General features: G+C 35.9%; 2 protein-coding genes across 5 annotated transcripts in view; both read right to left on the reverse strand.

Annotated features, from left to right (window-relative positions):
* LOC128234564 (semaphorin-5A-like) overlaps window positions 1–25,267 on the reverse strand; it is an 83,693-nt gene that overhangs the window by 21,253 nt on the left and 37,173 nt on the right. For all 4 annotated transcript variants that reach the window (XM_052948851.1, XM_052948852.1, XM_052948853.1 and 1 more), the window contains 3 exons: window positions 18,319–18,514; window positions 4,042–4,247; window positions 767–898 (listed from right to left, as the gene is read on the reverse strand). In XM_052948851.1, coding sequence (XP_052804811.1) covers window positions 767–898; window positions 4,042–4,247; window positions 18,319–18,454 — 474 coding nt within the window. In that variant the 5' untranslated portion in view covers window positions 18,455–18,514. The remainder of the gene's footprint in view (window positions 1–766; window positions 899–4,041; window positions 4,248–18,318; window positions 18,515–25,267) is intronic.
* Window positions 21,095–25,267, reverse strand: part of LOC128235578 (uncharacterized) — a 58,892-nt gene continuing 54,719 nt past the window's right edge. The window contains exons 4-5 of the mRNA XM_052950390.1: window positions 21,814–22,996; window positions 21,095–21,099 (exon numbers count right to left, since the gene is read on the reverse strand). Coding sequence (XP_052806350.1) covers window positions 21,095–21,099; window positions 21,814–22,996 — 1,188 coding nt within the window. The remainder of the gene's footprint in view (window positions 21,100–21,813; window positions 22,997–25,267) is intronic.

Consider the following 25,267-nt stretch of genomic DNA (forward strand, 5'->3'; position numbering starts at 1 on the left):
CTGGTACGTTGAATCTGACCAAAATTGTACACTACCACTGGTCAAGAGTGGGAAAGCAGGAAATACAAGTTGTCTGATTGGTAACCGAAATATGCTTGGATATATGAACATGTTATAAAAGGATATTTGTTCAAGTTAAACAAATTGTGTGTAGTGTAGGTATGATCAGTCAAGGTTATTTTGGCTAAAAAAAGAAAAAGAAAATGAGTCTTTGATTTATAACATCGATGAAATAGCAAGCCTTTATTATTTTTAGATAAAGTGATACATATATATTGTGGTAACATCATAACATTGTTTTACTGCTTTTGAAGAGAAAACACAAATTTCAAATATATTATCACATTTGTGTCCATTGTTTATTCAAATATTAAAATTGTTGCACATGATGATAATGCTCGGCAGAGTGCCTAAAGTATCAATCTGTGCAACTTGTTTAACACTTTCAATTGACAAACAGTTTTACTTGTGTATTCTGACCTTAAAATGTCTTGTGTGACCTTGACCTTTGAGTTATGGACCCAGGTCAAGGTCACTGCACATTATATTCATAAGGACAACATTTGTTCCAAGTTATATGGAAATCCATCAATGCATAAGTAAGTTATAGCCTGAACAAGAAATGTTATGGACAGACAGACAGACTGACGGATGGACGAAGTGCACTCCTATTATCCCCTCCACACTCTGTGGCAGGGGATTAACAAATAATTTATTACAATTTTTTATTTTCATCATTAGCCTGATCTACCATTGTGACAATTACCTTTCTCCATGAACAGATGGGTTTGAATGCGTTGGTCCCACATACATAAAAGGCACTCTCCTCTGTCGAGTCAAGGTTTGTCTGTGTGTAGTTGTGCAGCAGCAGCACACGAATAAAGTTGTGACACTTTGCCTGAAACAATAAGTGTAGTTGAAGAGTGTCTTATAGCAACAGAACATTAGGAAGGAAAAAGCTTCAACTGACTGAGATCTGTTCTGCAATGTACATAAGAGAATGATCATTAAGCATTACACAAACACCATGCTATATTTCATGCTATGTAAACAAACACATTTTTTTAATGATTTAAATCCGATGAACAACCTCTGAATAAATTAAAGATTGCCCCTGCCCTACTTCTCCTCCATTTAGCAACATCAAAAAATACCATCATTATTGCGGAATATACATGTAGTTGTATCTTTAAACAAGAGGGCCAAATGGCCCTGAATCGCTCACCTGTCATATATTGCACATTGGTTTGATAAGAAATCTGGATGGTTCAAAGTAGTTAAGGTTTTTTAGAAGTCTGGGTCATTTTTTACCCCAATGCCAAAGTTTGGACAATAAAGGTAGAGGTCCACTTAATGATGTATTATGCTAAATAGCTCTAGTCCTTGTGAATTCGGAGAGAATTTTTTTTAATGCTTCTATTATATACAAGTATTGAAAACCTAAGCCTATGAACATGGGGCGTGGCCAATTTTGACCCCAGGGCTAAAGTTTGAACAATCTTAATAGTGGTCCAATAAACGATGCTTCATACCAAATATCTAAGGCCTTCGCCTTTTGGTTTCGGAGAAGAAGATTTTTTTAAGTTTTCATCATATACATATATAAGGAAACCCATGATCGCCCAGGTGGGGCCATTTTTTGACCCCAGGGCCAAAGATTGAACAATCTTTGTAGAAGTCAACTAGATGATATATCATGCCAAATATCTAAGCTCTTGTCACTACTTGATTTTACGTGTGTATCTATATATGTATATTTGTAATTAATTGTTGTATGTGGCCCATATTGAAAATTTGTATGTGTACTTAATATGTTATCCAGTTTAGATTAAGACGTTACTTGTCTTTGTGAGTTCGAAGAAGATTTTTTAAGTTTTCACTATAACACATATAGAGAAAACCCATCAGCCCCGGGGTGTGGCCAATTTTGACCCCAAGGCCATAATTTGAACAATCTTTGTAAAGGTCCACTAGACGATGAATCATGCCAAATATCTAAGCTCTAGTCCAAGTAAGTTCAGAGGAGAAGATTTTTGAAGTTTTCACTATATAACATATAGAGAAAACCCATGACCCCCCAAGGGGGCGGGGCCAATTTTGACCCCAAGGCCATAATTTGAACAATCTTTGTAGAGGTCCACTAGACAATGAATCATGCCAAATATCTAAGCTCTAGTCCAAGTAAGTTCAAAGGAGAAGATTTTTGAAGTTTTAACTATAAACATATAGAGAATACCCTAACCCCCCGGGGCGGGGCCAATTTTGACCCCAAGGCCATAATTTGAACAATCTTTGTAGAGGTCCACTAGACGATGAATCATGCCAAATATCTAAGCTCTAAGCAACGTAAGTTCAGAGGTGATTTTTGATTTTTTTTACTATAAACATATATAGAAAACCCATGACCTCCCGGGGGCGGGGCCAATTTTGACCCCAGGGCCATAATTTGAACAATCTTTGTAGAGGTCCACTAGACGATGAATCATGCCAAATATCAAAGCTCTAGTCCAAGTAAGTTAAGAGGAGAAGATTTTTGAAGTTTTAACTATAAACATATAGAGAATACCCTAACCCCCCTGGGCGGGGCCAACTTTGACCCCAAGGCCATAATTTGAACAATCTTTGTAGAGGTCCACTAGACGATGAATCATGCCAAATATCTAAGCTCTAAGCAACGTAAGTTCAGAGGTGATTTTTATTTTTTTTTACTATAAACATATAGAGAAAACCCATGACCCCCCGGGGGCGGGGCCAATTTTGACCCCAAGGCCATAATTTGAACAATCTTTGTAGAGGTCCACTAGACAATGAATCATGCCAAATATCTAAGCTCTAGTCCACATAAGTTAAGAGGAGAAGATTTTTGAAGTTTTAACTATAAACATATCAAGTATACCCATGACCCCCCGGGGCGGGGCCAATTTTGACCCCAAGGCCATAATTTGAACAATCTTTGTAGAGGTCCACTAGACGATGAATCATGCCAAATATCTAAGCTCTAGTCCAAGTTAATTAAGAGGAGAAGATTTTTGAAGTTTTAACTATAAACATATCAAGTATACCCATGACCCCCCGTGGCGGGGCCAATTTTGACCCCAAGGCCATAATTTGAACAATCTTTGTAAAGGTCCACTAGACGATGAATCATGCCAAATATCTAAGCTCTAGTCCAAGTAAGTTCAGAGGAGAAGATTTTTGAAGTTTTAACTATAAACATATAGAGAATACCCATGACCCCCCGGGGCGGGGCCAATTTTGACCTCAGGCCCATAATTTGAACAGTCTTTGTAGAGGTCCACTAGACGATGAATCATGCCAAATATCTAAGCTCTAGGCCAAGTAAATTCAGAGGAGAAGATTTTTGAAGTTTTCACTATAAACATATAGAGAAAACCCATGACCCCCCGGGGCGGGGTCAATTTTGACCCCAAGGCCATAATTTGAACAATCTTTGTAAAGGTCCACTAGACGATGAATCATGCCAAATATCTAAGCTCTAGTCCAAGTAAGTTCAGAGGAGAAGATTTTTGAAGTTTTCACTATAAACATATAGAGAAAACCCATGACCCCCCGGGGCGGGGCCAATTTTGACCCAAGGGCCATAATTTGAACAATCTTGGTAGAGGACCATTTGGTGATCCTACCTACCATATATCAACGGCCAAAGCCTTGTGGCTTGGGAGAAGAAGATTTTTAAAGTTATTCCTTTTGGTTGCCATGGCAACCAGAGTTCTGCATGGAATTGAATTCTTTGAACAACTTTGATAGAAGACCACCCAAGGAACATCCCTATAAAGTTTTATTAATATTGGCCCAGGGGTTAAGGAGGAGATGTCTTTTAAGTAAATTGTTGACGGATGATGCAATACGCACGACGGACAAAAGGCGATCACAAAAGCTCACCTTGTCACAAAGTGACAGGTGAGCTAAAAATCACTTCGTAACATTCTTTGATACCAATTTCAAACAATAATACACGATTTCATGAAGCTGCATTGCATTTTGGAATATCAGGTACAGGTTCACATTCATATTGCATACCTTTTCCTGGGTGGCCAAACAATCTCGATACTCCTCACTGGTCGGGGCAACGGACACCTCCTGTAGAACGGTCAGATCGTCCAGATCCAGACGAAACAGTACATTCCGTGCCCCCACCACAAGCTGGTTACGTTTCACATCCACCAACAGCTCTGCGTAGTCAACGATATCCTCACTCTTAAACACTGGTGACTCTGATATCAAGTCTGAAATGTAAGAAGGAAGTGGTGAATTTACCTAAATCTTTGTTCAAGGGAAGCTATTTTCATATTTGACATGTAGGTCTTAGACAGGGTTGCATTTCCTTCAACAAGGCAAATATTAAGTCTTTAGTATGTAAAAGAACCTTTAGTAATGGTTTCTTAATTTCATTTCTCTGTGAAAATTAAATAATTTCACACCATTTGTGCCAATTTGTTTTGAACAATGTTGACAATTCACAGAAGCTTAAATGCGTTCCAAGCCCAGGATTATATCCAAAGAATGGCCTCAACTTGTGCAATCTTCTTACTGGATTTGCAGTGCCCATGATCTAACTCAATTATCCAAATATTTATCAAACAGATTGAAGAAAATATGCAGCAAAAGCATAATTAAAAGAAATAATTACAACCATTCAAAAAATAACTCATTCAATAACTGTATTTTAAGCATTACTGTAATGTTAGTTTGAAAAATATTGACAGATTTCATCAAAATGTTATAAAGGAAATGAGAAGAAAACGAAACCTAAGAAATTCTTTGTTGAGCACCGAAGTAAAGAAGTCATTACCATTTATATAACAAGTGCAAATATTCTGCAATGTGAAAACTAGCTCTTTATAGCATAGTCAACCACTTCAAAATAAACGAGCTACCTAGATAACCTTTCCTCTTAAAATGGCTTTCAAAAGAAATGTATGCAGAAATGTTAAAAATAGTCACTATTATTACTCCTTATGCAACAGTCAATTGTAACCATGGCCCCCCAGGTCCAGGGATTAGCGGGGACTTTGACTTTCGGTCCAGCCAACCCCAGGTAAAATCTCCGCCCTGCGGGGACGAACTGATGGTCAAATACCCACCAAATGCCCCCGCAGCCCAGGGAAGGCAAACTCCCCGCTATATTTTGCGCGAAGACAAAACCACCGCATTCACCCAGCACTGCGGGGCCTCCTAAAAGGTAAAAACACGGCCCATTTTCCCGGCTATCCCCGGTTTACCCCCGAACCTGTGGGGGGGGGGGGGGGGGGGGGGGTACAATTGCTGCTGCATTAATATCATCAAAATGATTTTTGACAGAACAAAATACATTAATCTTCTTCCATACTTCAGAACTGGCGGCACTCTCTTCTTCAATTAGGGATGTATTAAAATGATATGAATATTACATCATAAAAACAACAACTATAGTGCACTTAAGCTTTTCCTAAAAAGTCATTTATTCGCTTCAAACCAGATTTTGAATGAGACAGCACTAAAATAACACTTGTAAGAAAGTATTTTCATAGAGTCAAATAAAAATAAAATAAAAAAAGTAGCAGTCGACCCCAAAAAAGTACCCAAAGGGCATTTTTTTATATATTAATTTTTAACTCTGAATATTGTTAAATAAAGCTTAAAAGCTTAAAGTTATTTGGAAATTAATGTCACTTGTTTGTTTACATCAGTTGTGACCCGTGGTGACCCATGTGAGAACCCCTTTATGTCGAGCAATTTCTCACTAAGTTTTTGTTGAAATGTGATTTGCTATGTTTGTTCCTATTTAAAGATTTTCGGAAAAACATGATTGAAAGTGACTTTGGTCAAACACGCGTTCAAAACACATGGTTGAAGGCCTAGCTTCTTGCTATTTTTAACCATCAATAATTAATATAATATAATTATATGCTACATTGTATTCAATATATTATTTATTCACATTCACATGAGGGCATTAGAAATTTGGATAAGTGCAAATAAAGTGACAATAGTGTCTGAAAACTTTTACAGTTGCAAAGCATAATTTTCAGGGATCAGACTACGTTTCGAGTGATTTGTAGATTACAGGTCGAGTTCGTTCCGACTAGGAAGTATATTTAAAGGAAGGGAACAAAGCAATAGTCTTCTGAAAATTGACAGCTGCCTTAATCACCATTAATAAATGCTTCGCAATACCGTGTATAGCGTTGACTCCACACAGTGGAACGCGGGGAAAATTATAGAAATGAATGCGGCAGGCCTTACGCAGGTATAGTGAAAATCAGATAAAGATAACATAGTTACGCAGTAAGGAAAAATTGTGGCGATAAGCAAAATCTGCAAAATGTGCGTGGTTGGTAGTGAATATAAACTGCAGGTGGTAAACTATCTGTTGCAGGTGGTAAACTATCTGTTGCAGGTGGTAAACTCTCTGTTAATGAACTTGACTATTCTTCAACAAAAAATAGATTTCTATTTGTAGCTTTTTTATTCTGGCTGATATCAGAGTAACTAAGGCATCCTTGTAAGCTAAATTGCAGATCAAATTATGGAGATAATTAAGTTTAATTGAAGCTAAATTGCAGATCAAATTATGGAGATAATTAAGTTTAATTGAAGTTTCCTTTTTGCCATTTAAGTAGTTTTTTTTATCGAAAACAACTTCTTGATACTGTCACCATTATTGAAGACAGATAAAAAAAGTTGTGACAGTGACCTCCCTTGATGAGCCAAAATACATCATAACAACTCGGCATTGTCGGGAAAGCTGGGCAAATAGCCAAGAGTGGTCCAAATGCTTAATGGCATCTGAAAAAATGTCACTAAATTTAGAAAAAAATTATTTCCCTTTGCTACTAATTTCAAGGTTGACAGATAAATTAAAAAAAATCAAAAAAATCATGATCTCTTTTTTTTCAATATCACAGAAATTAGGGCATACATGTGCTAACGTCCCGGATGTCCGGATTTATCCCGGAAATGGTATCTCTGTCACGGAGGGTGCATGTTTGTCCCGGAAAGTCATAAAAAAAAAAACGAAAAAAATAATCTCAGAATCGATTATCTTAATTTTACAAATGTAAGTCAGCTATTTTGCCTGCCCGGACACTGGTCGTAAAACACAGGACATGTTGACACTAATCCGTTAATTGGTACATGTGTCGTCGAGGTCATCGTCAATCACCCGATAATTTATCTATTGGCCTATTGTTCTGCTTAACGAGTCGGGGAGGGTTCTTGTATACAAATTCATTGTTTTCATATGGATTTGTTTGGTCTTATGAATGATAGCTTTTAATTGATGAATTGATATTTTTCACACATTTTACCGACAAACGAGCATGAAGGTAAGTTCAAAGAAAGGGACAAAATGAGTAAAAAAACAAAATTAAAACACAGAAAACATCCCATATTCCATTCAAATTTCAAAGTTGATACGTCGTTATACTTTAAATAACTTTAAACAACTTACGCGTCCATAAGGAATTTTAGTGTTTTGAATTTTTTTACGAACTATCTTTGTGTATATTATTCATCTTGGATTATCATTGGCTTTGTGTGTGTATAAAATGCAATAAAATTGAAATCCTTCAGTTGATGTTCTTGTTCAAACCCACAAATATCGCGCCCTGCAGACACCGCGGGTCTTTCTCCTGATGTGACAGACACGTCTCTATCAAAATTATATGCATCTCCAAACGGAAAAAAGCTCATCAACTGGAAAATCTTCTTGATCGTCTGGAAAATATTGTGTGTCATAAATTGCAAACGTTTTAAATGTAATGAAAAAATAAATATTTTGTAACGCATTTTCTCAAAAGCGCGGGAAAGCAGGTGCCCGTATAGTTGTTTATTTCCTGTTTTGATAAAACAGAAAGTAGACTGCATATCCTCCTGGTTAGCACTTCATTTAAAGCCTGGGAAAATATCTAGTGGTTTTATTTTTTCAAGAAAATGCAGAAAAAAAAAAACCATGTCAAGTATAAAATACGTCTTGGCAGTCAAAAAAGGTACATTTTCCCGACGTTTAAAACGACTAAAATAGCCCCAGATATGCTCTAGAATGCACCACAGACGTTCCCCGAAAAATTTCCCGGACCCCCCCTAGTGTGCGTTGACATTACGAGTGTCCCGGAATCGACCCAAAAAATTATCACATGTATGAATTAGGGGCAGGTTGTTAAATCATTTTACTAAAAAATGATGGCCTAAAACTGATGTCACCACTTTGCATTCCCTTATTCTGTAAATCATCAAATGTAGTCAATTTTCATTACAGAAATGAAATGAAAATAACTAGCAATTTTCAAAAAATGCTAAAATGGTCATTATAACTTTTTTTGACATTAATGTTTAACAAAGTTCAATTTCCCATTGTTTTTTATGTTATAGCAGCAATTTCCCTTTGTTTCTCAGAATTTATGGAAAGGTCAGTGTTCGAAATTCGCGGTAGCCCAAGGCTACCAAATTTCAGCTGGGGCTACCGATTTTCCATAGAAACTAGCCCGACCGGGCTACCATTTTTTCCATATGTGATTTAAAACTTTATACGCAAAGCCTTATTATTTAAGAATGCGTCCTTCAAGGCGACTGGAGCGACTTAGTCGCCTTGACAACAGTTAAGTCGGATTCGCCGAAATTTACGATGATAAAAAGCTAATTGCTCTGCGATTCAGGGCTCAAGCCATGTGCTGAATGTTTGTTTATTTAATCAATGAACATAAATACATGTCAAAATTAATAAATGCCCGAAGTAATTATCGATCAGTTTCTAACCAGTAGCTGTGTCTGCTAGCAGCAGTCAAACTCTATGACGTCAATAACTCAGCCCATTATGTAAATTAACGGATAACGTTGGCAGTTTCCGAAAACTATGATGGCTATGAAAATCAACAATGCTAAAGTAGCAATATGAACATTGATATTTTATTTATTTTGTTTAAATATATTTTATTTATTAGCTAAAATAAAAAGAAAGATATTTAAGTTTTTAATGCGGACAGAAAATAATCATTCTACAAAAGTTAAATGCGCAGGAAACAGGTGCCCGTTTACTTCCTGACAAATTTTATCAAAGTGAACGGAGAACTGTTGGACAAAGTTAACTCGTTGTCAGTGTACAGTGCAGTAAGGTTCTATTTTACAATTTTGAATTGTTTTGCCATTTATTTTAAAGAACAATAATAGGAATATTGGCAATATAAACATCGGAACATTTTGTTGTAACTTCCGAAACTTAAAAGTGAAACTGAAAGTTGAAAAGGGAAACATGTCATTGCACAATCGCTGGTGGATATTGGATTTGACAAGGATGCATTGAATAACAAAACTTATAGTACATGCATAATTCTTTCCTTTAAATAAATGATATGTTCAGAAAATATTTCTCTCTTTTGATTACCTTTTTGAAAACTTTAGTTACTATTAACCTTTTGATGACTATACTATTATACTTTATGACTATAATTTATTATTGACGCATTGTTCAGATTGGGGAACATTTATTGAAACTGTATGAGCGTGAATGGGCTAGTGGATTCCAATCCGAATTTCGTACACTGAAAGGTTAGTTAAATAATTTTGTACTGGGGAAAACTTTCCCAGCAATAAATAAGAACATAATCTGTTCAAATACAAATAAAGGAAGAGCTATAGGTCATTTTCAATGTTCCGAATTGTTCTGAAAATTCAGTTTAATAACAAACCTTTTTTGCATAAGATTCATGTGCACAAAAATTTAAGATTTAAAAAATAAAAAATACCTAAATTTGTCACACTTTCCCATTACCTAGATCGAAGGCGAGGCCAAACACCCGCAAATAACCAATCAGCAATCAGTATTTGCTGCATCATAGCTGCATCAACACTCTGGTGTGTAAATCAATAAAATGGTACCATCCACTGAACACATGGATTCAATATATCAATACATAACTTTCTGCAAGAATAAGGAATGTTAGGTTCTCTAAGTGGTAGAAAATGTTGCAGACAAGACAAAAAGCATTATAAAAATTCTTTAATCATCATGGAAAAAATTGTTAAAACAAAACATTTATTTCTTTTTAATTTAAAACTGACTCAAGTTTATTCCTTATTTACTGGGATGAGCAAATAAAACCAATAGTTAGTTGTTGCCTTTTATTCTGCCTGACAATGCATCAAATTACCTATTCATTAAATATCACATGACTTTTATCATCTGCACTTGTTATTGTATATAATAGGGTAAAAGTTTACCGCAAGGCCTCTGAAAACTGATTATTTGCCTGTTTTGACCATGCCCGACCGATTTCAGTAACATTAAATGGCTAAAAAAAAAATCCGATTTTTTTTTTTTTTTTTTTTTTATAATTTTGGTCTTTAATGGCTGTCATTAGAAAATGTAACACTGACAAACCTTGTTTGTCCTTCACACATACTTAAATACCGCCAATAAACGTGTCAAGTTATCCATTAGACGGATGCGACCAGTGCTACTCCGCTATGATGCTCAAACCATATTTGTTAGTAATGGCAGTCTAAACACATGGTAGATAACAGCATGGAGACACAATTTAACAAATTATGTCATATATAAGAATAACTGCTTATGCTGCTTATAATTACGCAACATTATGCTGCGTGTATTGATAGTTACCATTTAATGTTCAGTTTGTGGATAATCAAACTGTTACAACAGTTTGAAGAAGGTCTTAAAGATATCTTATTTCAATTGTTTCCCCTTTCGATTCAATTTTGAAATGGATCAACACAATATTCTTGCAATGTTTAAAAAAATATTTTTAACTTTATTTGTAATCAAGCACTAAATGTTTTTTGTATGATAGGTAGTGTAACTGAAATCGATATATTTGTTATTTTCACAATATTTTAATTTTTTTCCTATTAAAAATTGTTAACTTTCAGTAGATCGTTTTTTGAGGGGCAACGTTGCAGAATCAGAAAAAAGACCCACAAAAAGACTCCTGGTAGCGCGTCTTTTAAGTCATGTGGATTTACGGTATATTTAAAATAAGTTTCTGATACTCTTTTCTGCATTTTTTTCTTTCATTTTTCCAGATGTTATTAGGCATGCGCATATATCCATATAAATAGCTATGCCCCAATAGTAGTATTGTCTTATGATTATTTTCCATTGTTATATTAATCAATCTGTCCACTTTAGATGGGGGTCAGAAAAGACTGACATTGTGTTAATTGTGTTAAAAGGTAACTTAGTGCTCATCAATAATTAACACAGTTTAAGTAACAGATTAGTCAAGAACTTGACCTTCTAAATCAACGAAACCTTTACACTAGCTAGCAATATATATCATTTAATTATCAGTCCAACTTCATAAAGTGAGAGGAAACCTGTCATAAAACCTTCCACGACATGTCAGGTGAGTTAGTTCCATCAAATGCGAGTTATAATCGGCCACTGCTTTCAGTAATTATACCTTCGGCTGCTATTGTAAGTTTGGGAAAGTTTTTGTTAATTAAAATAGAAGGCATCCAAAAAACATTTATTGTATAAATCCTGGAAAATCAATGGGTAATATTTTAAATGATTTCTATACAATTGTGGTGAAAATATCAAAATTTAGAATCACAGTCAATTTGCATTTCAATGTTGAGGCCACATCTTTTATAAATGTCAAAAATCCGTCAAGACACACCTAGGTCAAGTTGTATAAATGTCAAAAATCTCTCAAGTTTGTTCCTTATCTAAAAAAAAGTATTTCATGCATAATAATAATTGAACTAAACAAGAACAAGTTTCTTTGCATAATTCTAATTAAAACACACAAGAACATTTCCTATTACATTATGATTACAAGATGTTATAATTTGTTTTTGTATCCAAATTTGCATAAATCTCATTAAAACAGCGGAAGAAGGAGCTCCGTCTTAAAAACTTGGCATATTACCTTGTACTTCTTTACATGTTATCGGCTGCTTACAAAAACATCAAGTAGTGGTGCATTACAACATTTACATGTATATAAAAGAATTGCAAAATTACAAATAAAAAACTGCATGTTAATTAAAGAATTTGCAGCATACATAATTCCTTACACACCACTATGCATTTTTTTGCAATGCTGTAAGAGGACAGAAATTTAATAAGAATATCTGGAACAGAAGTGGAGTTATGGACAACGTTAAAGATTTTACATGACATGACACCTATGCCAGACAATTTTTTCATTAAAAAATAGACAAATTAACAACAGCTTCGCGTAGCTTAGGCCAACACTACTTTAACGTGTTTTTTTACAACAAGAGGGCCATGATGGCCCTAAATCGCTCACCTGAGTAAAAGAGTTTAACCTTTGTTATCAATATAGCTTGTTTCTCAAAGAATATTGAACAAGAGCTGTCACAGTATGTAACAAATGCCTCCGAATGTGACATTGACCTATGAACAAGTACATAAAAAGTTGATCTTGCCTTTGTGTGTCAAATACATATGGCAAGTTATACACATGTTGCCTGAATAATCGCTGACAGGACTTGTCACAGTTGCCTGAAAAAGCACCTACCAAGGATCATTCCTATGAAGTTTCATCAAAATTGTCCAAGCCGTTTAGGAGAAGAAGATGATTATAACCAATTGTTGACATTTCCTTTAAGTTGCCATGGCAACCAGAGTTCTGCATGGAATTAATTTCTTTGAACAATTTAAAAAAAGCACCAACCAAGGATCATTCCTATGAAGTTTCATTAAAATTGTCCAAGCGGTTTAGGAGAAGAAGATGATTATAACCAATTGTTGACATTTTCCTTTAAGTTGCCATGGCAACCAGAGTTCTGCATGGAATTAATTTCTTTGAACAATTTTAAAAAAGCACCAACCAAGGATCATTCCTATGAAGTTTCATCAAAATTGTCCAAGCGGCTTAGGAGAAGAAGATGATTATAACCAATTGTTGACATTTTCCTTTAAGTTGCAATGGCAACCAGAGTTCTGCATGGAATTAATTTCTTTGAACAATTTTAAAAAAGCACCAACCAAGGATCATTCCTATGAAGTTTCATCAAAATTGTCCAAGCAGTTTAGGAGAAGAAGATGATTATAACCAATTGTTGACATTTTCCTTAAAGTTGCAATGGCAACGAGAGTTCTGCATGGAATTAATTTCTTTGAACAATTTTGAAAAAGCACCAACCAAGGATCATTCCTATGAAGTTTCATCAAAATTGTCCAAGCCGTTTAGGAGAAGATGATTATAATCAATTGTTGACATTTTCCTTTAGGTTGCAATGGCAACCAGAGTTCTGCATGGAATTAATTTCTTTGAACAATTTTGAAAAAGCACCAACCAAGGATCATTCCTATGAAGTTTTATCAAAATCGTCCAAGCGGTTTAGGAGAAGATGATTATAATCAATTGTTGACATTTTCCTTTAAGTTGCCATGGCAACCAGAGTTCTGCATGGAATTAATTTCTTTGAACAATTTAAAAAAAGCACCAACCAAGGATCATTCCTATGAAGTTTCATTAAAATTGTCCAAGCGGTTTAGGAGAAGAAGATGATTATAACCAATTGTTGACATTTTCCTTTAAGTTGCCATGGCAACCAGAGTTCTGCATGGAATTAATTTCTTTGAACAATTTTGAAAAAGCACCAACCCCAAGGATCATTCCTATGAAGTTTTATCAAAATCGTTCAAGCGGTTTAGGAGAAGATGATTATAATCAATTGTTGACATTTTCCTTTAGGATGCCATGGCAACCAGAGTTCTGCATGGAATTAATTTCTTTGAACAATTTTGAAAAAGCACCAACCAAGGATCATTTCTATGAAGTTTCATCAAAATTGTCCCAGTGGTTTAGGAGAAGAAGATGATTATAACCAATTGTTGACATTTTCCTTAACGTTGCCATGGCAACCAGAGTTCTGCATGGAATTCATTTCTTTGAACAATTTTGAAAAAGCACCAACCAAGGATCATTCCTATGAAGTTTCATCAAAATTGTCCGAGTGGTTTCGGAGAAGGTGATTATAACCAATTGTTGACGACGGACGACGAACGACGGACGATAGACACCGGACATAGACCGATCACAAAAGCTCACCTTGAGCACTTTGTGCTCAGGTGAGCTAAAAAAAGGTCATAACTTGATATCTATAATAGTATGAGTTAAAGACCTTGCTATACATTTGCATATTGTCTGTGGCAACATATGTACATTTAAGTCCCATTTGAACATCTCAAACAATTTTTGAGTTACGGCCAAGTGATAAATTGAAAATAGCTCAAAAAACAGAAAAGCTTAAAATTGTAATCAAGCTATTACTTATGCCTGAATTAATACTATTCTTTTAAAAAATTGTGACTATTTTTGACTATCGTGTTATTTTGGTGTAAACTGTCAGTGAAACATGTTTGATAAAATATGATTTTCACTCAGAAGTCCAGCCAATCCTAGGATTGTGTACCCTAACCTTGCATGATATCCACAAGACACCTGAGCCACTAAATATGTGCACATTTTATTGCTTGACAATACATTGAGCAGGTGTGAATGATTTAATGTTCAGAAATGTAATAAAATAGTGATCAAAAAATGATAAGGCTATTTTTTGTCTTATTATGGGTCAGATAACATCAATATTTCTGCACTGAAGGTCAGACAGTTACATCATGAATGGTACTAAATTTTTGTCATACTTTAGTCTATTATAAATAATTTGCTTTTCAGATTATAGTTAAAAATTATTTACCATACAACAAATAAATTGTCACAGTCAAAACACATGAACACAAAAGCACATGCCAATTTGACCCTGGTGAAAGGGCATTACAATAGTTACCAGAAATTAAAGGCAGAATTATGGGCCTTGTCTGCTAATAAACATGATTTTTTTTGAGTTGTGGGAAAGGGTATAATTGTTGTGGGAAAGGGTAGAATTGTTGTGGGAAAGGGTAGAATTGTTGTGGGAAAGGGTAGAATTGTTGTGAGAAAGGGTAGAATTGTTGTGGGAAAGGGTAGAATTGTTGAAGGAAAGGGTAGAATTGTTGAAGGAAAGGGTAGAATTGTTGTGGGAAAGGGTAGAATTGTTGAAGGAAATGGTAGAATTGTTGTGGGAAAGGGTAGAATTGTTGTGGGAAAGGGTAGAATTGTTGTGGGAAAGGGTAGAAGGTAGAATTGTTGTGGGAAAGGGTAGAATTGTTGTGGGAAAGGGTAGAAGGTAGAATTGTTGTGGAAAAGGGTAGAATTGTTGTGGCAAAGGGTAAGAGGTTTTAGACAACTCCACTGTTCAAGAAAAAACAGTAGAACTAAAAACCAGATAACATCCGTATAATATTTTCAGGATTATTGATTATACAAGCTCTTATGATCCAGACATCACTTCCCACATTAGCTATCATATAGAGTACAGGCCAGCACCTCCATAGTATCAGGAAAATAGCTGGATTGCCCAACCCCACGAATAGACTGGGTGATAGGCCCAGCCAGAATCCCACCCTATCACTCAGAAATTTTAACTTATCTAGCAAACTGATTACTATTGGCCATTTCTAATATCCAGACACTCTTATGTGTATGATTTTTATCATTTTGAAAAAGGTTTTGTTTTAGACAGAATTACTTAATGTGTTTGTATTATGCTGCTATGTTGATTGCAATAAAAGCAGTTACTTCTTTTGTTTTATCATAAGTACCGTTTGTTTGCGAGAAAAAAGAAGCTCTGGTGCAATCTACGAAAGTTTCATGCTGATGCTGTGACTATGTGAAGTTGGTGCAATCTACGAAGGTTTCATGCTGATGCTGCGACTATGTGAAGTTGGTGCAATCTACGAAGGTTTCATGCTGATGCTGCGACTATGCAAAGTTGGTGCAATCTACGAAGGTTTTATGCTGATGCTGCGACTATGCGAAATTGGTGCAATCTACAAAGGTTTCATGCTGCTACTGCGACTATTTGAAATTGGTGCAATCTACAAAGGTTTCACACTGATGCTGCGACTTTGTTAAGTTGGTGCAATCTACACGGTTTCATGCTGATGCTGAGACTATGTGAAGTTGGTGCAATCTACGAAGGTTGCATGCTGATGCTGCGACTATGCGAAATTGGTGCAATCTACGAAGGTTTCATGCTGCTACTGCGACTATGCAAAGTTGGTGCAATCAACAAAGGTTTCACACTGATGTTGCGACTATGTGAAGTTGGTGCAATCTACAAAGGTTTCATGCTGATGCTGTGACTATGTGAAGTTGGTGCAATCTACAAAGGTTTAAAGCTGCTGCGACTATGTGAAATTGATGCAATCTACGAAGGATTCACGCTGCTGAGATTATGTGAAATTGATGCAATCTACAAAGGTTTCATTAACTGCTACTGCGACTATGTGAAATTGGTGCAATCTACAAATGTTTCACGCTGCTGAGACTATGTGAAATTGATGCAATCTACAAAGGTTTCATACTGCTGCTGCGACTATGTGATATTGGTGCAATCTACAAAGGTTTCATACTGCTGCTGCGACTATGTGAAATTGATGCAATCTACAAAGGTTTCATACTGCTGCTGCGACTATGTGAAATTGATGCAATCTACAAAGGTTTCATACTGCTGCTGCGACTATGTGAAATTGGTTCAATCTACGAAGGTTTCACGCTACTGTGACTATGTGAAGTTGTTAATAAATATAGGCTTATACAAGAACAACAGACTCTTCTTGCAGAATACGCTCATACGTGGAACATGAAAATATTTAATATACTCTGCAAGATTACTGGGTACTTGATTTTATTTGTTTGACACATTTCCTATGATTTACTACTTTCATAGCAGGAGTGATTGCCCAAAACTGAAAAGTATTCAGTGCATCAAGTGTATCAAATTGAAATAACCAATATTTTGATAATTGTTATCAGCAATATCTTACAACTTGTTGACATATGATTGATAAGGTATTTCACACTTGGCAATCAGACTTTGTTTTCTATCAAAACAGCTGAATCTGGTATCTCGACCACCTATCTGTATAAATATTGTCCCATGTAAGCTATCTGTTTAATCCTGTAACTTGTTGGCTTAGCAGATTAGATTTCGGCAAATCACCCTTGTTCGCTTTCAACACTAGACTGTCAAATGGCAGACCACAAGAGCCAAAACCATGTTGATAACAAACCAGATATTGTAGCATGTGTTATGGCTGATTCTAGAACATGGCCCATGAAATTATTGTCTTCAGTAAACAAAATGTTGGCAATATATAGAAATAAAACTTCATAGTCCAAGCTTCTTAGACGATTCTATGCTCATTATAGGCTCCTATCATGTCTTATTAGGGCTCTTTGAAACTCAACACATTTGTGGACACACTGGAAATGTGTCAGTATACAGCATCAAAAACACCCTCACTGGAATGATCAATATGTTTCATGTTTTCTTGATGTTAAATGGACTTCTTCATGTCTGTAAATAGTGACCAATCAACATATAACATAACATTATAAATAATATTGTCATGATAACCACGAAACTTGGTCCACTTGTTCACATCTTACAGGTGGGTAAAGCAAGTACAATTACTCTTGCAAAAATACTGATTGAGGATAGCTGAAAAACATGATTTCACGTCACAGCATTACTTCAATAAGCATGTTTTATCAAAGTTCAAGTTTAATAAAATTCTTTATTGTTCAACATTTAGTGTCACTGTGATCAGCACATGTCAACAGGGGTCCATGCCATAAGATCTGTGTCAAGTGATAACAATTTTATACTGACTGAATGTCATGTAATGTTGTGGGCACATTTTGACACTAAATTTATTGTAAGTAAATAACCTGAAGCATTTGCAGACTTAAAGCCAAATACCTTATAACTGAGACAAGATACTTCAAACATGATTAATTGATTACTTGAAACCTAAGACAATTGTTAAGATCTTTATTGTTCTGACCTTTGACTCAGTCACTGAAATTGAGGGCCATAAATGTTTTTTTAAATACTGTTTTTGACTTAGCAGACTCTCAAAGCACATATTAAACTCACCCCCAAGCTGCTATATACGAGTTTCTAACATAAGTTCTGGGTACCCAACACTATTATAATAGGGTAATTGGTTATTTAAGAGACTAATGCTTAGGTGCATTGGTAACAATATGGCAGCCAAGTTTTCAGACAGGGAAGGCATTGCTCACTTCCTTAGATATTGAATCAGAAAAAAACATCACCTAAGTATCTATTAGGGCATGACAAAAATGTTAGGAGATGCTGCTGTGCTCTTTAGTTGACATGGAACTGATTAATGCCAAATTGCTAGGATAGCAATTGGTAACAGGTATATTTACGATGAAATTATAGATATATAAACAAATATCCAGCACTCACCATCATAGGATATGTATCTGAAGTCAAACTCTCGTGGAAACTCTGGAGCCTGGTGGGCTGCGAGACAGAGGGAGATGATGGCACACCAGAGGAGACACCTGGGGGTGGCACACGGAGCCTCGAGCTTCTCACCCATACTTCACTGAGGTATGCTCCTGTACCGGGCCTCCACACATCCTTCCCACATCACCACAACCTGCCACAAGAATGATGTTTGTGAAAATCTTGGACAAAATGATGGGGAATTATAGTCAATGAAGCAGTGGCACTGGGACCTAGTTGTCCAGTCTTCACTGTGGTTTGGCTCCATTAATCCTCATCGGATATATTGCTTTATACTGCCACCAGAATCGTTGTCATGATTGACTTGAGGAATCACAATGGTTATTAAGGTATGTAAGAGTCTCAGTAGGTAAGTGGGTGGTCTTGTACTTTTAAGACTTTTCCAGAATGACAATGAGAATGGCACAAAACAACAACAACAACAACAACAACCCCATTGCCAATGAGCATGGCCCAAATAAAGAACATTTTCACTGCTTCTGTCCACAATATAGAAACAGACAAGCTGAACATTCATAACCTATTTTGTAAATTATGTTTAAAAATGGATTGCATTTTTCCTCACAATATCTCCCAAAGGGTCATGTCAAAGCAGTATAACATGAAACAAAAACCCTGCACAAGATGGCATAAATCATTTTAAAGATGGCTTGAGTAATTATTTTCCCATTTAATACTGCAATATATTATTAAATTTAAACATTTATGGTTTTTATGGTACTATATTTATAAAGAAGAATGTATACTGGACTGAAAGTAAATAGAAAATGATTCATTGCATTATAGGGGCACCAAATAAAATTTATAAGTCTTCACTGATTCATAAAAAAGTAGCAGGGTTCATCCAAAATTCAAGAAGAGGACAGATGAAATACCATTATTCTTTTGAAGTCATTTCATATTACAAGTCATTTCTTCTTTATGGTATTATAAATCTAATCATAGAACTTATTTTTTGATAAGTTTAATTTAAGCCCTGCATCTTAAAAAGAGTGGCCAATGGGAATAACTTATATTCTAGCCGGAGTAACCAAGAAGCATATCACAACAAATAGTCTAGACGGAGTAACCAAGGATCAACAAATAGTCTAGACGGAGCAACCAATGAGCATATCTCAACAAATAGTCTAGACGGAGGAACAAAGGAGCATACCTGAACAATTAGTCTAGAGGGAGTTACCAAGGAGCATAACTCAACAAATAGTCTAGACGGAGGAACAAAGGAGCATACCTGAACAATTAGTCTAGAGGGAGTTACCAAGGAGCATAACTCAACAAATAGTCTAGACGGAGGAACAAAGGAGCATACCTGAACAATTAGTCTAGAGGGAGTTACCAAGGAGCATAACTCAACAAATAGTCTAGACGAGGTAACCAAGGCGCATAACTCAACAAATAGTCAAGACAGAGTAACCAAGGTGCATTACTCAACAAACAGTCTAGATGGAGTAACCAAGGAGCATAACTCAACAAATAGTCTAGACAGATTAACCACGGAGCATAACTCAACAAATAGTCTAGACTGAGTAACCAAGGAGCATAACTCAACAAATAGTCTAGACGGAGTAACCAAGGAGCATAACTCAACAAATAGTCTAGACGGAGTAACCAAGGAGCATAACTCAACAAATAGTCTAGACAGAGTAACCAAGAAGCATATCTGAACAATTGGTCTAGAGGGAGTTACTAAGAAGCATAACTCAACAAATAGTCTAGACTTGGTAACCAAGGCGCATAACTCAACAAATAGTCTAGACAGAGTAACCAAGGTGCATAACTCAACAAACAGTCTAGATGGAGTAACCAAGGAGCATATCTGAACAAATAGTCTAGAGGGAGTTACCAAGGAGCATAACTCAACAAATAGTCCAAACGGAGTAACCAAGGCGCATAACTCAACAAATAGTCTAAAGGAAGATACTACAACAAATATTCTTTACATATTGACTGAAGAGAATTAACTCAATACATATCGTAGAACTTTAAGAGTAATTGCATACATTTACTGTAATATTCTAATTGAGGAAATAAACTGTAAGTTGATATCTAAAACAGTTTCTGAATGATGTGCAACACTAGTCTTTGTATGATAGAGGTTGTAACCCCCTTTTAAAAAAAAAAGGGATTTTTTTTTACATAGTACCTGTGACTGATAATTGTGGTGCCAAGTATGCACCCAGAATCCAAAATATGGCATAATTTAGTATGCAGACTCTCAAAATAGTTGAATATTATTTGTTTCTAAGGTTTCGTGTAGAAAATGAAGAAGGATTTGGTATGTGAAGTTTACACAATTTCTAATTTTGCCTTGAAAAACACATGCTAAAATGGCAATTACTTCTATTGATTTGCTTTTAAGACGTTGATATATAAAGTGCATTGCTAAATAAAAAGAAAGTGTGCATGGTTTATAAAGTTATTCTTATGTATGCACAGATGTGTTATAAAAATGTTTCATGTGTCCATCAAGTCATGAATGTGACACCACAAGTAACATGACACAATCTTAAGTGTTACCTTCATACTCAAATTGTAATAAAAAATCTCAAATACAAAAATGTAGGTGCAGCACGCATAATACAAAATGCCTTGTTAGCATTCTGCATGAAAAAATGCATACTAAAACATTAAGAAGTAAATATCAAATTTCAAATGAGACCTTTAAATGTTAGATCTTATAAATTAAACTACCTTAGTATGAGACACTTTCAATCTAGCCTGTAATGTAGAAGTATTACAGAATTTATCTTAAATTATATCTATCAGGATGGATATCAAGATAAATAAAAAAAGTGTGTGGTTTTGAGTTATTCTAACCAAGCTGTGCAGACACTATTGTGGTGTTTTCAAGTATTGAAGTTTATTGTTTCTTATCCTTAAACATGTTATTAAAGGATAAGGTTTAAATGAAATATCATTGTACTTATAAAAAAATATAATATAATAATTAAAAATGAATAACTTACATCACACTGCAGAAAAATAGATTTAACATAGAGACCAACACAATACTGAGGTTCGTCTGTTATATTTTAGTATGAAAATTCTCAGCACAATTATACCCCAAAAATGAAATATCTTAAAAATTCACATAAATCATTTCATCCACTTGAACATTTATAATCCAATTAAGGTTCAAATAGAATTGCACAACACAATAGAGATTTTACTTAATAAATGTTTCTAAAGATTGTGGGCAAATATTTTTCCAAGTTATGTCACCCCACCAAAAGTCTCGGTGACCGATGAACGTACAATAAATCTTCAATTATACATGTCATGCCCAAGTCTCGACACATTTACTTATTACCCATATTATATATCTCCTAACCTTATGAACCATTGTAATGAATTGTTTATGAGCCAAGCTCACTATAATTTAATACAATTATTATATCAACTTAAATAAAACTAGTGCATTATAAGTTATACTGAAGGTGATTGGGAATGGGGGAAGGATGGCGGAATGGGATGTGGGTATGGTGAAAGTGATAGGGAATGGGGGCAGGGAAGGCAGAATGGGATGTGGGGATGGTGAAGGTGATAGGGAACGGGGGCAGGGAAGGCAGAATGGGATGTGGGGATGGTGAAGTCGATAGGGAATGGGGGCAGGGAAGGCAGAATGGGATGTGGGGATGGTGAAGGTGATAGGGAATTGCGGCAGGGAAGGCAGAATGGGATGTGGGGATGATGAAGGTGATAGGGAATGGGGGGAGGGAAGGCAGAATGGGATGTGTGGATGGTGAAGGTGATAGGGAATGGGGGGAGGGAAGGCAGAATGGATGTGTGGATGGTGAAGGTGATAGGGAATTGCGGCAGGGAAGGCAGAATGGGATGTGTGGATGGTGAAGGTGATAGGGAATTGCGGCAGGGAAGGCAGAATGGGATGTGGGGATGATGAAGGTGATAGGAAATGGGGGCAGGGAAGGCAGAATGGGATGTGGGGATGGTGAAGGTGATAGGGAATGGGGGCAGGGTAGACAGAATTGGATGTGGGGATGGTGAAGGTGATAGGGAATGGGGGCAGGGAAGGCAGAATGGGATGTGGGGATGGTGAAGGTGATAGGGAATGGGGGGAGGGTAGGCAGAATGGGATGTGGGGATGGTGAAGGTGATAGGGAATGGGGGCAAGGAAAGCAGAATGGGATGTGGGGATGGTGAAGGTGATAGGGAATGGGGGCAGGGAAGGCAGAATGGGATGTGGGGATGGTGAAGGTGATAGGGAATGGGGGCAGGGAAGGCAGAATGGAATGTGGGGATGGTGAAGGTGATAGGGAATGGGGGCAGGGTAGGCAGAATGGGATGTGGGGATGGTGAAGGTGATAGGGAATGGGGGCAGGGTAGTCAGAATGGGATGTGTGGATGGTGAAGGTGATAGGGAATGGGGGCAGGGAAGGCAGAATGGGATGTGGGGATGGTGAAGGTGATAGGGAATGGGGGCAGGGAAGGCAGAATGGGATGTGGGGATGGTGAAGGTGATAGGGAATGGGGGCAGGGAAGGCAGAATGGGATGTGGGGATGGTGAAGATGATATGATATGGGGGAGGGTTGGCAGATGAGAATGTGGGGATGGTGAAGATAATAGGGAATCAGAGGAAGGGTTGGCATTGATAAACTATAGGTTTATAATTTATAATGTAAAATCAAGCAGAAATTTCATCAGTAAATAAGTTTATTTAATATAATTCTCTCATTAAGAATCTATTTTAGTCACTCAAATAGTAGTGTTAAGCTTATAATGTGCCTGAGTAGACATTGTCTATCGGACCACTTGACATTAAATCCCACATTAATTATGTTATTGAAGATAAAATAACATGTTAAACCCTCATTTCTGATAAAAAAGAGATAGGTCCATTAACTTTATATAAATCAACTCTGTTTATCATAGCAATTCTTTAATAGAAAGTGACATTAACTTACATTAATTATCATGTTATGAGAAATCTATCCATTTAAATAATTCTGTTTTAGTTTGTTGATATTTTTTCATAACTGCATCACCTACCAAAGATGATGATTTTGATTCTGATCAACCCCCCCCCCCCCCATCCCACAATATTGTATGATTACATGTAAAGATCACACATTATGATTGCATTCATGATATATATATATGGTGCATGCTGTCATAATGTGTGTGATCTTTTCAGAGAAGACTAAAAATATTGCTCAATCAAACAGACACAGTCCTTGTATTCCATTTACAGCTACATGTAGACTACTTCTTACACAAGAGTTGCACTCATTGACCCTTTTTGAATTAACTCACACAGATTCTGAGGTTTCCCACAACATAACTTCTATTAGTTAATACATATGATGGTGCCAACCATCCTATAAACATGTATGTTACACTTAAGTATGTTGAAGTTACGATAAATTTACTTGAAGGAAGCATTAGTGATAATAAATTGTAAGATGTGAAAAAATAACAGCCATTTTGCACAAACATACATGATTTTTTTCAAAATCAGTCAAATTCAGTTTTTTAAATAATTGGTTATTAATGTCAGTGTTCGACACTAACGGCGTCCCGGGATCCCGAGGACACCAATTTTTCAGGAGGGACACCTGAACTTCGAAGTCCGGTATTCCGTCGGGACACTTAAATTTTTGACTGATAATCGCTAAATATCAATAAATAAGTAGCATTTAATTAATTTATTACCTAAATTCTAACTCCCCTAAATTTCTTGACAGCACATGTCAAAACGATATTATTAATTATCGTTATCAGACTCATCAAAGCGAAAGTATAGCTGACTATTTGACTATAGTTACGTCATGAATCTATAAATAAACAGGTCATTTCAGAAGGCGCATGCAGGTTAACGCTTCCGTTTTGTTATTTACATTTTAAACAAGGTCAGAGCTGACAGAGATTTATTATCGGTAAAATACTTATGTGGAATTGTTTTGCTTATGTGTCAGAACCGCCCAAAAAGATGCCAACTCTGATGATACCTTTTTATATAATATGATACGACCTTTGAGTATTTACAGTAACATTTACGACACAAAAGAACTGCATCCTACATTCAGCATTCTTTGTTAATTGGCATTCAACTTATCAATATTCTTTGTTAATTTTAAAGACATATATTTTATGCTTTGATAAAAAAATAATAGAAATAAAATTTGCAGGGTTTTATTCATTAATTCAATCAATTTGTAAAATTTTATGACTTTTTGGCGCGAAAATTAACATGTATACACAATTTTTGGTCGTCTGCTCTTCCGGTATGCACTACGACTGTTGGGCAGTCTGATTGATTTATCAACAGCTCTACTAAATATTGATTGGAGTTTTCACAAGCCAGATGTAATATTCCTACAGTTTCTTAATGAAAAGCACGACATTTGACAAGACCCTGAACCATAATGTATTGTATGCGTATTTTCCAAAAATCTAAAAATAGTAACAACATCAAGTTTTTGTTTACATTGTATCCATCTCTGTTTTTGACTGAAAACAAAAGGGACTTCTCCCGCTTTTGAACCCAATCTACCAACTTAGAGACCAAAATATACCTTACTGCCATTCAGTGCTACTAACCTGTCATTACATGCTGCTGAAAACATGTATAATATGGTGGTGTATACTTGCATTACAAATTGAAAAGTAAAAGGATGTTGAATTTAATATTAAAACGGGCTCAAAAATGTAAAAAGTGGAAGGGACTCCTAATTTCAGGAAGGGACACCTGATTTCAAATGTTGGTGTCCCTTCGGGATCCCTTGGAAAAATGGTTAGTGTCGACCCCTGAATGTAGTCAATCAATTTCATGTTTTATAGCTTTAATATTGAATATCATTACAACATTGAACAAGCAATAAAAGGAAGGTCATGCTAATTATGTAAGATATTTACATTCCTGAATAA

The sequence above is a fragment of the Mya arenaria genome, chromosome 5 (genome assembly GCF_026914265.1).
Source record: "Mya arenaria isolate MELC-2E11 chromosome 5, ASM2691426v1".
NCBI classification, from domain to species: Eukaryota; Metazoa; Mollusca; class Bivalvia; order Myida; family Myidae; genus Mya; species Mya arenaria.